Raw genomic sequence first — 14,832 nt, 5'->3', positions numbered from 1 at the left:
TTTTCTTTAGTCTGACTGCTGTTTTATTGGCATGAAAATATTTAAGAATAATAAGCAAAGTTAGTATGTATCTTTATCGGAATCCATTTTAAAATGTCGTCATATTTAAGTCTTAAGTAGTCGTTTAAAATGTAGAAAACCTCAGATTATTCTAGTGTGGATATTGGTTTTGCACCACAGGTGATTGACTATAAGCAAACGACAATCATAATTTAGAAAAAAGTTAATGTTTTTAAAAAGATGACCATATAGAAGTACTCCCAGTCCCTGCCCAAGATGGCCGCCACGTCCTGACAGCCACGCTGAAAACTACAGTAGCACGCTTCCTGCAAGCGTTTGTGTCTGCCGTAATTCGCCTCCTGACGATTTCTGCTCCATGCAAACTACGTCTTATAGTTCATTGACACAAAAGAAAACCTAAGTGGCAAAGCTCCATTGCTTGTCGAAAAGAAGCAGGACAATGGCAAAACCAACACGATCACAGTAACAAGCAATAATTTCCGATTTCAATTCAATAAGAAATTCAACTTCCTAAAAACTGCCAATATTGTCACATATTCTTAACATCCACTAGTTTTATATATTCGTTTAATCAAACTTCAAAAGTTATCAAATGTTCTGACGGTTAAACAATAATATCTGCGGGATTACGTAGCTCGAACTACCAACATCAATCATGTGGATTATGATAATCTGTTAAAATTTACAGCACTGCAAAAATAGCACTGATGCACAATTGTGTGCTGAGCGTAAAGTGTTACAAGGTTCCCTGAGCCTACTAACTCTGTCCCGTTTCACGACTTGAATAATCGATCCCCGGGCACCATGATCGGTTCCAAGTTGATGTATGCTGCCTGCACTCGGAAGTACTTTGCGCATGCGCGCTCTGCTTTCTTCTTTTCGATCGTAATTGAGTCGCAATGGCGCCTGTGGTCAGTATCTTGTTGCTCTAAGATTTTGATGTTAAGTGGTTATCATTGCTTGGGTGACACGCGCTTTCCACTCTGCTTCTTGGGTTCTAGACTGTAGTCGACTTGGAGAGTTTGGGGCGGTCTGGGGCTCCGTTTTGGAGAGACTGAGGGCACGTTGCGTTACTGCCAGGCGGCCTGTAGCAGAATCGTTTCCCACGAGCTCCCAAAACCGTGCGAACTGATTAGCCTCGGGGAATGGCGAGAACAGACCCTGCGTGGCGTGTGCACGATTGGCGTTGTGAGGGCCTTGCTTTTAATACTCTAAACGCATGTGACTATCTCCCCGCATGTGTCTATGCAAAGAGACTAGTGATCCTACGTGCTGGTTTTGTGCGATGTGAAATGAGTTAAGCCATAGGGTGACGTTTCCTGTTAGAGGACGTTTACGCCACCACTGTTAAACCGTATTTTATATATCATGCCGCTCAGGTTATTCTGTTATCACATGACCCTGTATTGCACGCAGTTGAATATACATGTGCATATGTTGGATTATTTTTGACCAGATAAACGAGATATCAGTCACGGCACAAAAAGGGGCAAACAGTGTGATAGGCGTTGCAAAAACGTTCCTTAAGAATACTATTATTTTCAATTGATATCATAAAGGGGCGGTCTACCGAAGAGGAAAATAAGTTCTTTCGTCAGTCAGGCATGCGAACATTCTTTAACAATAAGTATCCCAAAATGTATATTTTTTGGGGGGGGGGGGGGGCGGTTGAGACACTGTGGCAACATTCGCCATATTAAAGTCAATGTCCCTCAATTAACCATTCCAAATGTATTTCACAGTTACTAATAGTCATGCCTACAGACTATTCGTTCTTGAGTTGAGCGACACAGTAGTATTTACACCCACCACGAAAATTAGTAAGCTCTGAACGACCCGCCCTCAAACCATAGTACTTTTCTAATAAAACTAATTCTACTTTACGAAGTAAATCCGTTTCGTATACATTGGTGTGGGTTGTTGAAATGATAGGATTGTAGGGATAAAACAAACGTGCTTATCCTCCCGGGTTCTGGTTTAACTCTAGGCAGAGCTAGGTCACCTCAAGTCACATTTTTGGACTTGCTTTGTGTTCTTCTTTAAGTTTAAGTTTCTTTGAAATGTAATATACGTTGCTGTTTTCAAATCCTGTTTACATTGGCGAGTCCTCTGAGCACGCAAGGTAAACTTTGAAAGTTCGAAAAAGAGGACCTGGAATGGTCTAAGTGTATTTTTCTCATAAGTAGTGTCGATAATAGCAGCAACATTAGCCTGAAAAAACTAAATGGCAATGTTCTTGCAGGTACAATTGCTGTTTGCCTTCTACTTATTTTTACCTTCTCTGGAAATGTGTAGGTTGTAAGACTTGTGCAGTTTGTTCCTAAATATAAACAAGTATAGTTGAAGCACCTGTTGCATATCAAGAGCCCATTACCCAACTGTTGTATTGGAAAGTGCTAATTTTTTGGTGTTGCAGACCCAGATGTTCGTTCCAGCTATTAAAGCTCATTCTATGTTTGTTTACGTCAGTGGTCTTCAACCTTTTTAATGCTGTATCCCTGCCACCCTTGTTATAAAATATCCACAGGTGCTAACACCCCCTGACATTTTCTCAATTATTCTATACAATTGGCAGCTTTGGACATAACAACTCAAACATTGCAGTTACGTTCCATTATTCCTTTTAAGAATGCAGTCAGATAGGTTGTTGCCAACATGCTGGTGGCAACCTAGACTTGAGTGTAAATGTATCCACAGGCATTCTCTCTATTGGAGAATGGACTTTGAGGCTTCGAGTGTCTAACCCATTCTTACTCCCCATGCGACACACGTTTGACTCCTACTAAAGTCAAAACATGAAAGACCTTACCGATTGCTCATTACAGAATGTTTTTTTTTTGCCACCTTTTTCTTTTGCTAAAAATACAGTACAGTTTCGAGAATATTTGTTTATGGTACCCTTAAGGCATAATAAATGCTCCTCTTGTTCAAAGCTTACGCCACCACCCGCTGCCCCCACCCTCACCTCTGAAGTTCACACCAAGACCATCTCCCAGTTTGAAATCCTGGTATAATTTTATTTTTCAAACATTCCAACAGTATGGATGCTAAGCGTGCACATTGCTTCAGATGACTAAATATCTGCCCTGCATTGCTCCTAGCTACAAAAGCTAATATTTCCATTTGACCAGAGTCTGTCACTTAAAAATTTAACGGAATGAATAAATGCGACAGATGGATTCCGTCTTAAGAGTAGATCAAAAGCCATGCAAGCCTACGATGTAACATATTACAGATTTTTAGGCTTGAAAGCAAACTGGTCTGCATAGTCCTGTTACCCACTAAAATGCTATGAACCCTCTGCATGCTAGTTGGGGTAAATTCAACAGTGTTTATGGGCGCTTTTGTAACTGTTAAGCAATAGGTTTGTGCATGTGGTTACTAAGGTGTTTACCAATTGGCATCTAATCGCAAAAGGACTTTTTAAAGGACCATTTTTTTAAAGTATTACATGTACTCTAATTGAAGTAGAAAAAAAACAACGGTTACTCAGCTATAAAATATTTACTTGTATCCTGCATACTTTTTTTTGCCTTTTAGTGCACAAAGAGCACATTGTGATAGGGTTTTTTTGTTTGTGCGCCAATAGCATAATTTCCATGTCATTCATGGTACTTAAACAGGTTATTGTTCGTGCGGTTAAATATAAAGCTTTTGGTGTGGAAACATTTGCAATCCATGGACTTACTTTACACGGTAGTTCGAGCGATCTGACCAACGTATATTTTTATTCTAAAAAATATTCCTGTCTAGGACCAATGCATTGGTCTCCATGGTGCTTTGGTGTTCACTTAGTCAGTGTTCATTTAGTTACTGTATTTAAATTTGATATCACAAGTATGTACTGAACTGACACTAAATCGATCGTGCTGCCAGTAGCTTTCATATTGCAGCAAGAGATAGTTGATAATCCAACATCCAAAATACACCAGTCACTTGACCTAGGGGTACATGTCCCTTACTGAGCTTTCGTTGATCATGCTGTATTTTTTAAAGGGAACAGTTCATCAAACGTCTTGACTCTCTTTTGTGTATTCACTTGTAGAAGAAGCCTGCAACAAAGGGCAGCAAAAAAAAGAAGCAGGTTCTAAAGTTTACTTTGGACTGTACCCATCCCGTAGAAGATGGCATAATGGATGCTTCTAACTTTGTAAGTATTTTTTTTATCATTATTGAATTTTAATTTGAGTGTAATGAACATGGCTGCCAATAAATTGTGCTACAAGGATAACTGCCAACTTTTGTCCTGTCTACTTTTGTCCTGTCTGCATTTGTCCTGTCTGCATGTCCATTTTCCCTAAATCTCTAAGCCAAAATCCTTGACTTCTGTTGGACTGCACACTATCCATGGGTTCCTCAGTATACACAATCAGTAGCTTCTTCTACTGGGCCTTGACCCCTCTCCTCTATAGTGTACCACTCCTCGCAGCTCTTTATCTACTAGAGTATCCTTAAAGAAAACTGCTGCAGTAGTCTTCACCTAATAACAAAAGCTACCTCTTTTTTCCCCCTTATATTATGTCGACCTACATAAATTGTGATAACCGCTCTAAAGACTAAAATACGTTCACCATGAGCTTGACCAACATACAGTCTCTCCTAGGGAATAGAGCCTCATCCCAACCTTCTTTACCTTAGTGTTGAGTTAGTTATGAGGGTGAATGTGAAAAGTGTATCTGGCTTTTCAATAAGTGTTTACCTGCATGCTTTTTTTTTTCTTTGTTGCAAGAACCCAAATGTCTGGATTTATGGTTTCTTTGTGGAGGCAGATACCTTAGAATGACTTACCCCAAGCAAAACTCGCTGTTATCATATACATTTAGTTTTAATAACTGAATCATATAGGGTTACATCAATAAAATTCGAAAATTGTAATCCTAGTGGTTATTTTCATGACCTTGTTCGTCAGGTTTGCCAAGCTTACTTCCACAGGGCTTGTTATATATCCATTAAATGTTTTCAGCTATTGTAATTTTCAGGAAACACTTTGCTGAACTATTGAATTAAGAAAATGAGTTATGAAAATGAATGGGGCCCCACTGGTGCGCCCTCCTCTGGTGAGTTTGGCAGCAATAGACCTTCAAGGCTGGCAGCGTCGCATCTGCCTGAACTCTCGTCAGATTCCTTTGCTGTGTTGTCTACTTTTTTGAACCAGGACACATTCCTTACAACTGTATATTGATACCACCTACTAGGTTTCAGCCTCAAATGGGGTACAGAATTGCTACCCTTGGTGGCGGTCCCGCAAGAGGACATTGTCTCCTACCTGAACGCTAGGGGTAATCGCTCTCCTTTCTAGACTAGCCTGGTTGTTGGTGGCCTGTCTCTTCTCAGCCTTGCTTGTCCAGAATTGCTGGCTGCAACTCTGGGCCTGTTGGGATGCTGTCCCTTTTGGAGCTTCGCAATAGGAGGAGGTCCATTGAGGCACAGTTGGTGGTACTGTGTGGGGTATGTCTTTAGGCCCTCAGGAAGTGATGCAAACAACACTCTGGGTATTAGCCTTATTGTCAGCTCTCAGTCCTCATGAACCATTCGAATTTCCCATTTACTTGGGGCTACTAAGAAGTCACCTTCCTGTGTTGAATGGATGGGGACGTCATGTAGTCCTGGAATTCCCTCCCCTGAAATGGAATACCGTTATCAGTTTTCAGTTCAGTGGAGAGGTGTGGCTCACTAGGTAGAGGCGGCAGACCCGTAAGCAGAGAATCGGCCATGGACCAGGGTTCAATTCCCGACGCGGCAGGGTCGTGGACCAGGGTCAAAATGGACTTGATAATTCTCGCCTCGGTACCTACTCTAACCAGGAACACACTCGGCAACTCTGGGCATTAAGCTTGCCTCATCTCTACAACGGCCCCCCACAGACGCCGGGGATGCCTGGTTTCACCTTGGAGATACCCAGAAAGGGACCATCTCACAGGGATAGCCAGGACGGGTTCCCCAGCGGTCCACAGCGCCGGGACGCCCCCGTTGGTGGGCAGCTGTGCGCTTTACAAGCTTACAACATTTACATTTACATCAGTTCTATGGGCAGGCTGACTAGTGCAAATGTCTTCTCCAAGACTGGCTAGGGCTACCTCCATGTCTTTAGTCCTGCTATTTGACAGTTTATGAGAGCGTGCCGGTACCAAGATATCGTCCAGGGAAATGCTGGGCTGTCGCAGGACGAGGCGCCTGAGCACAGCTGATTTGCAGCCTTGAATTATCTGGGCGTGAATTTCTTCTGCTGATCGATGTTCAGGCATGTGAAGGCCAGTCTTCAATGGAGTGCTTGGAATTTATCAATGGACTCGTCATTCGCCTGATGGGTTTAGTGTAGTGTGAAATCTGGGTTGAGCTGTGGATCGAAATGTTGATTTAGGGTTGCCACTGCGATATCGGAGTCAGTGCCCCCACATGGGTTTTTGGGAAAGTTCTCGAACAGATTGTAAAGTTCAGCATCACCAAATGTACCCATAGTGATCTCTTGACCGCTCATTCGGTTTCACGGGTGGCATGAAAATAATGTTGCAAACACCCCACCCAAGAGCACCATCACAGTACAGCCGTGGCGGGGTCAGCTAGCTCGCTAATTGGGGATAGCCCCACTACAGAGGCATGTGTATATGGGGCTGCGGCGCCTGACCATGGCTTGTCATCGTTGTGGGCGCATTTGGAAACTAGTGTTGTCCTTGGCACGTTCTCCCGCACTTGGGGCTCGTGCCCTTTATTCCCCTCAGCCCAGGCATGTCAGTCCTGCAGTATCACCAATGTACTATCCTCTTTGGTGGTCCTCTTATTTCAGTTTACTTTCCTTTTTCTCTATTTTATTTGTGTAGTTTGCCAGCTGCGCTGTATTTACAATAATTTGCCACCTCCATCTTTTCAAACGTTATTTTTATTGCTCGTTGGCAGTGGTGGCTGTGTCTCTGCTTTCATATGCTTCTGCACGCTTTCTGTCCAGAAATTCAGGCAGAGACGCACCCATCAAAATGAGAATTGTATGGAGAGGTCCGTAATGTTTAAGGTTCAGGGTGAGGCTGGTTGCGTGATTTTGCCCTCGATGGAGCTTGGCCATCTTCTTGGTTGGTATTCTTATTTGGATGTCCAAGTCCCAGGGGATGATTTTCTGTTAGATTCTCCATACTGCTGGATTATGTTGGTGTGAAATCCATTTAAAGCGACAAATCAGAAGTATGCACGTTTAGGACCCCTGGTTATACCTACAGCACCTCTGTCTAATAATGCATGCAGGCAAAACATTTTCTGATGTATCCATTCTGACATGCTTATGTCCATGATTTGCAAACTGTGGCCATACCTGTTGAAAACTAGTGTGTGTCCGGGCGTCAAAGTACATACTGTGGTTCTTAATGATGTTTGGGAGGGGCACCTTTTAATACTTAGTAAATAGTGCTCATACATCAAAAACTAAACAGAACATTTTACTAAAAGGGGATCAGTAAGTAGACTGTGATTTTGCCCTGTTGAGAATGTTAATGAAAAAAGTGAATTTAAAGGGACAATCTTATGACGTTGGAACTATATTGTAGTCTATTTCCAATTCCCTTTATAGGACAGGAGGTCCATATTTCTTAGCGAACATTTAGTAAGGTGGTCTCTGAGGACAGAACTTCGACTAGAAAGGACTATAGTAAATGTTGCACTTTTAGTAGGGCACACTGGGTTGCTTCTTACCATGTTATCAATAGAGCCCTCAAAAGTCCTGCTGAGGTGGCAGAGGCTACAACCCCATGTTGGTTTGGAGCACAGCATTTGATTGTGCAGAAGTTGTGCGCTTCCAATGAAAGAGTGCATGCGTTTCACCTTTTCCTTTGTGTGAAAGGTTGTACTCAAATCCGCTGGAATGTATTGGTTATGGGTGCAAGCCAGTTATCAAGACTAGGTCAGCTCTGTTTATTATGAAACATTACGATATAGCCAGTAGGCTTGACATTAATTGTGAAAACCATATATTAGAAGGCTTTTAGGCTTTATGGATATATTATTACTCTGTATTAAAGATTACATTTCTTTTGTTACATAAAATGTCACAGATTATTGTAGTAGTCAAATGTTTTGAGCTTGGTTACCCCTCTGTCAGTGATGAGATAAGATAGGCACATTGGTAATCCTTGTTAGGCTCTCTCAGGAGCGAACATATTTCGATTTGACAACTATAAATTTATATTGGTACTTTTATTCCTGTTGGTTGCCTTGTGGGACAGCTGACTCAGTACAATACGTGTAAGTTGGTTACTGTGACAAATCAATGAATAATCTCAGGTTACTGCAGTAGGCAAGAGTTGTCGTGTTTGTCACTCTCCCTGGCAAATCCTGGGCGTAGAAGATTTTCACTGTTATAATCCTTTTTTCGTTAATTCTTTTTGAGATGTAGGTTTTGTCAACTGTAATTTTGTTTACACTAAGTATTTTTGATGGTTGCCAGATAATTCACGCTCATGCCTTTGTTGGTTATGTTGTCAAGCCAATGGTTAAGCCTTCTAGTTCATTGGCAAAATCTGTCAGATTCCATAGGTTTGAGCTGTTTTTATGAAAAATAAAAGTAAAGCCAGGCGGCTTGTCTTTCGTATTGTGAAAAGCTTGTGTTGAGGCAACAGGTTGTTAATACCCTGTGCTAAAAGCTGTAGACTGTTACTTTGTTGCACAGAATTGTATAGCACTCTATAGTAGGCAGTGGTTTTGCTCTTGATTTTCTGCTTGAACAAACCATGGGGATAGATTTGCACTATATTAATCCTTATAAGGTCCTCATAAAAGGGATTCTATATTGTTTTAACAACTGTACTCCAATGCTATTATGTCTGCTTTGCTGCAAAATGCAAGTTCAGAACAGCAGGTCTGCGTTAGTAATGGTGACAGGCAGTGATAGACTATGGGCCCGATTGGTCTATTAGGAAAACTTATGCCAGTTGCCATACGTCTTTGTTTATTATGAACACTTACGATAAAGGCAGGAGGACGTATCTGTTCTAAGACTTGTGTTAAAGCCAATAGATCTTTACAGGTGGATCTGTTTTGTAGTATTTTAAAATAAGCCAACATACTTAGTTACACTTTTGCTGGAAACGACGTCTCTTTCTGTCAGTCAGTCAAGAAAGCTTTATTCGATTTTCAGAGTAAAATCATAAAAGCATACATTTAAGAAAATACAGTACATATTTAATACAGGTAAAAACAGATCAAAAGATTAAAATGATCAAAGACATAATGCATTTTAGGATGGTTGCATTGAGTTCCGAAATTTGATGGCCTATTTTAGAAAGCTAGTTACTGCAGAGAGAATACGTTCATTTTCTAATTGTAAAAGCCTAGTCATGGCTAGTCTGCAAGTGCGGATTCCCCAAGCCTTTAAGATTGGTTTCAGAAAAGCTCCCCTGGGCAACTGGTAAAATTTGCAAAATAAAATAGTGAATATTTGATTGAGCAGAAGTGTCATCACAGGGACATAGTAAAATTTCGTTAGACCAAATATTACAGGCAGGAAAAGTAATCATACGAAAAAAGTTACCAAATCTGAGACGGGTCAATAGCATTCCAGCACAGCTACCTGTTTGTCCTTGCTGGGTCCAGCCTCTATTCTTTGCTCCCCTGTGTGGTGCCATACTTGCTGTGCCTGCCACCTCCTCCCTCCCGCCGCCGCGTTAGTAATTTCGTGGCCGCAGTGCACAGGGAGGAAGAGACTACATTACCCAGGCTCCCTGCTCGTCACCACCCCGGAAGCAGCGCGATTCCATCTCCCGCGCCCGGAGGCGTTTAAATAACGGACACTCTCCCCGCGTCGCGGGATCGCGCGCGGGTGGCGCCGGGCAGAGGGCGGGCCGTCTGTGGCCGTCCGGGGCCGAGGGGGGCCGGGCCACCCCTCGTGGTTCACGAAAGCAAGACTGAAAACAAGACTAAGTGTAAGACATTTAACTTCCTGCTTCACTATTGGTATTACCCTGCATATAAATTGTGTATAATATTGCCCCCCTGTTAATCGTGTGCCAAATAATGTCTGTTACGTCGCCCGTAAAATCAACTAAAGGCAAGAATACATCAATGGGAGGCCCACGCAAAGGGACATTAGATCACTTCCTGGCTAAAGCCGTTTCGAAGCTAGATCATCAAATAGCGGACACTGAACGCCGCCTGTCTTCTGATCTACTTCCCAATAAATGCTCATCTTTGGGCCTTATTCAAACGATCCCCTCCCCTACACCACAACTTATGGCTAACATGTCTATTCAAATCAGTGACCCGGGCATCCCTCTACTCCTACAAGACCAGTCGTTGATAGTGGATACCCCAAGGGAACTTGTGACTAGTAACATTAACGTGGACCCTTCCTTACATTCCACCTTGGAAGAGGTTCCACCAAATATCTCCTCTAAAGTAAAATCAAGGTCTAAGAAAAATAGCAACCTCCATAAAAATCCAAGACCTGGGGCCACACTAAAGAGAAAGCGGGGGGGTGAGGGTATGAAAGGCAGCCGCCCAAAAACACCAAGATTACATTCTAGCCCCATACAAGATAAAAATGTCCAATCACCTATTGTGCCTGATCCAACTGACGGTTTAACTCAGAGGATTGAACATCTTGTTAAATCCCTATTATTGCCGTTATCTGAGAGAATTAAAAGGCTGTGAACAATTAGATACTCTAGCAGTAGTATCTTCTTCGAACACCACACTACTGAAAGATTTGGTCATTCTTCAAACTACTGAAAGTCAGAAATCTTCTGGCACTACCTCTCTAGGTGATCCTTTACTGCCATCTAAAGCCAATATACAGCTCTCGCTTAAACCTGTAAGCGCGCTAACTCCAACAGGAGAGGGGAAAAAGTTAGCCCCACCTAACATCTTAGGATGTAAAACTACTAATAACATCAGGGCACTCTCCCCGAATAAACCCTTGAAAGGAATGGACGAGCACATTGATTTACCACCTGAGGCGGCACCCTATGTTGTAATACTCACAGGAGTACCAGAATTGACATCAGGAAAGAAAGAGGGGTTTACAGAACTTAAAAACAAAGTAATCTATTGGCTAAGTAAGAATAGACCTTTGCCCGCCAATATTAACGGTGAGATTCTATTCGTGAGAAGGCTGTCCTGGCTAGGGTGTAGGCCCAAGGATATAGAGGGTGATATCGTAACTATTAATTTCAAAGATCGGAGAGTAGTTACTCATATAGCGGATTGGTTTCTTGGGAGAGGAGGGGAAGGAATATCAACTCGTCTCTTGAGTTATTTCTACCCCCAATCTCTCCTTATCCCTTGTAACAATAGATCCACTCGTGAAACATCTAGAAATGTCAGACATCCTCCATTGCCTCAACATCCCAGTACATTCAGTTGCCGGATGGACTTCCTCCCTCTTCCACCCCTCCTAGACAGGCCTCACTTCTACCAACAGCAACATACATATAATATACCTCAGTACTCACCATGGTCTGTCCCTGTTACAAATCGCTTCGAAGCCTTGACAGACCTAGATGATCTGGATTGACAGATGGAAACTAACCCGGAAGTTTATCCTCATGAACCCCCTATTGTGGCACCTAACTCTCACCTTAAAATTGTAACTCCTGGCATGGATGCTCATAACCACTATGATCAGGGAATCTCAATCAATGAGGTAATCAATGACCAGGTTTCTATTAATCCTGATAAATCATATACTGGACCCCTCCCCCAATTCGATATCCTTATTGATCTTAGTTCCCTTCCTACCTTAAGTTCCACACGTAGAGATAAAATTACCAATGATCCCCCAATAAGGAAGACATTGGCTGCCCAAAACATTATCTCATGGAACGTTGCAGGCCTTCTTAATAAAATATCGCATCAACCCTTGTTAGACATAGTGACTAATTATAGTATCATCTGCCTTCAAGAAACGTGGGCTGTAGATGAACTACATATACCAGGATATCAGACCTTTCATGCACCTGCACAAATAAGTCCACAGGGGAGAAACAAAGGAGGCTTGACCATATATGTCTCTATAACACAGGGCATAAAAGTTATACGACATTTATTTACTGAGTAATATCAGATTTTAGCAATTAGTTGGGGTCACGTAAAATTTCTGACCCTCATTAATTTTTATAATAATATTCCAAGTAACAGCCTAGAAAGCCAGATCGATAAACTTATGCAGAGTGCTGACACTTCTAAGACCCAGAAAGAAGATGAGTTGGTTCTGATCTGGTTGGGTGATTTTAATTGCACAATCTGCCCACATGGCTCCAAAGGCATTTGCGGCCTTGGTGAACATAAGGATGATAACCCAACCCACTTTGTCCACTCTAATCTGGGAAATTCTTTTAACAATATGCTCTTTCATTTTAACTTGTCTTACATTAATGAATTATGCACCCCAAATATCCCCTTCCAGCCAGCTTTTCATGGGCGGGGTTGCAGCTCAATCATAGATTTCACCCTTATATCCTCATCCAATGCAGGGTTAGTTACTAATTGGGAAACACATGATGTCTTCTTTTTCAGCGATCATTACCCAATTTCTTTCAATCTAAAAATTAAAAACACTCATCAGACTTCCATAGATAAGTTTAACTATCACCCTAACATTAACTTAGCTACAAAAAATGGCTACTCGATAAAATGGGACAGGGTAAACAGAAACGGAGGAGTCATCAGAAATCATGACTTCCTTTTTAAAAATTCAATGTGACCGTAAAAAACTGTTAACTAGAGAGCATCGATCGGGTATTTATTCAGCAACCTATAATTTTATTGAATTCATTCCCGTTAGGCATAACTTTCTCCTGCCCGGAGATCACAAAGGCAATCAAAGACAGCCCCTCAGGCAAAGCACCTGGCCCGGATGGTGTCCCGACAGATGTATATAAAGCTGAGATCGATCTTTGGGCTCCTCTGCTAACGAATGTTTTAAATCACTCTAACCGACATGGGTTTCTACCGTCCTGGTCTGAAGCCATAGTCGTTCCAATTTTTAAAAAAGGAGACAGAAACGACCCCACCTGCTACCGGCCAATATCACTCTTAGATGCACTAATGAAGGTAGCAGCCCGGGCAATTTTAAATAGAATACAACTTTGGGCAGAAGAAAATAAGGTAGTATCACATTTACAATATGAATTTAGCCCTGGTAAAGGCACCATAGAACAGAGCCTAAACTTGGCCTTAGTCCTATCAAAATATACCCAGGCAAAAAAGGGAAAACTTTTTGTTACTTTTGTGGACCTGAGTTCCGCTTTCGATTGCGTGAACCATGAGACATTATGGTCTATTTTGTGCGAGATGGGTATGGATTTTAATATTCTCCAATTTATAAAAGCATTGTATAGGGACGTAGGAGCCAGGGTACGCTTTGGAAACAAAGGGGAGTGCTCTGATAAATTTTCCATTAAGAGAGGGGTGCGGCAGGGGTGCATTTTAGCGCCCCTGCTTTTCACCCTATATATAAACTCTATTGGCAAACACCTAACGGAATCACAGTGTGACTACCCGATGATTCGGGGAACTCCGGCCCCATTACTCCTCTATGCTGATGATGCTGCCATCATGTCTCGAACTAAGATTGGCCTTCAGAGGCCTGTCCTGAAATTCGCAAATTATATGAAAGAACGAGGGCTAAAAATTAACATCTTAAAAACATATACGATGGCCTGTGGTCCTGGAACAAAGAAAGCCCCTTGCTCAATCTTCTTAGACAATAAGAGGATCGAGACCACAGATCAATTTTCCTATCTCGGAATAAACTTTGATAGGAAGGGAAGCTGGCATGTAGCTATTAATGCCAGAAATTTAGCCTTCATTCGAGAAATAGGCGCCCTGAAAAAGTTCTCAGCCAAACTAGGTGGCAGACCAGTGAAAGAGTTGATTGAAATTTATAAAGCTAAATGCATCTCCACTGCCATTTATGGAGCTGGTCTTTGGGGCATTGAAAATTCATACTTGATTCACAAAACAGAAAATCAGTTTTTACGCAATTTATTTGTTGTTCCCAAAACAACAGCAACCTATTTTATACATATTGAGCTGGGTATGCCGTATATCTCAGATGTTATCAAAATTGCGCCTATACTACTGTGGCATAAAATTTGGGTCACGCCTGAGACCTCATTAAACAGAGACCTAATCACAGATTGCCTTAGTCTCGATGGATCAACCAACATTAAATGGCTTACCTATGTAAAAAACATGCTGACTGATCTTGGTCACTCTGAGTTTTTCGCGAGGCCATCAAGTTTGGAAATGGTGCCCAGAAAAACGTTAAGAGTTGGCTCTCAACCATCTAACAACTAAAAGATGGAATCTGGAAAAAACTAAAACAGTCACTGATTTCCCAAAAATAACCACGCATGAAGGCCTTCAAAGGTACCTCTTAATCCAGCCAAATTGCTATGCTCGAATGCTATTGATCCGTCTCAGATTTGGTAACTTTTTTCGTATGATTACTTTTCCTGCCTGTAATATTTGGTCTAACGAAATTTTACTATGTCCCTGTGAAGACACTTCTGCTCAATCAAATATTCACTGTATTTTATTTTGCAAATTTTACCAGTTGCCCAGGGGAGCTTTTCTGAAACCAATCTTAAAGGCTTGGGGAATCCGCACTTGCAGACTAGCCATGACTAGGCTATTACAATTAGAAAATGAACGTATTATCTCTGCAGTAACTAGCTTTCTAAAATTGGCCATCAAATTTCGGAACTCAATGCAACCATCCTAAAATGCATTATGTCTTTGATCATTTTATTCTTTTTATCTGTTTTTACCTGTATTAAATATGTACTGTATTTTCTTAAATGTATGCTTTTATGATTTTACTCTGAAAAT

General features: G+C 41.7%; 1 protein-coding gene across 1 annotated transcript in view; it reads left to right on the top strand.

Annotated features, from left to right (window-relative positions):
- The first annotated feature begins 798 nt into the window (after positions 1 to 798).
- RPL22 (ribosomal protein L22) overlaps positions 799 to 14,832 on the top strand; it is a 75,942-nt gene continuing 61,908 nt past the window's right edge. Inside the window, exons 1-2 of the mRNA XM_085608877.1 lie at positions 799 to 932; positions 4,067 to 4,171. Coding sequence (XP_085465003.1) covers positions 921 to 932; positions 4,067 to 4,171 — 117 coding nt within the window. The 5' untranslated portion in view covers positions 799 to 920. The remainder of the gene's footprint in view (positions 933 to 4,066; positions 4,172 to 14,832) is intronic.

This window comes from Triturus cristatus, chromosome 1_2 (genome assembly GCF_964204655.1).
Source record: "Triturus cristatus chromosome 1_2, aTriCri1.1, whole genome shotgun sequence".
Classification (NCBI taxonomy): domain Eukaryota; kingdom Metazoa; phylum Chordata; class Amphibia; order Caudata; family Salamandridae; genus Triturus; species Triturus cristatus.
The sequence above is the reverse complement of the archived record's forward strand: the minus strand, read 5'-3'. Positions and strand labels throughout refer to the sequence as shown.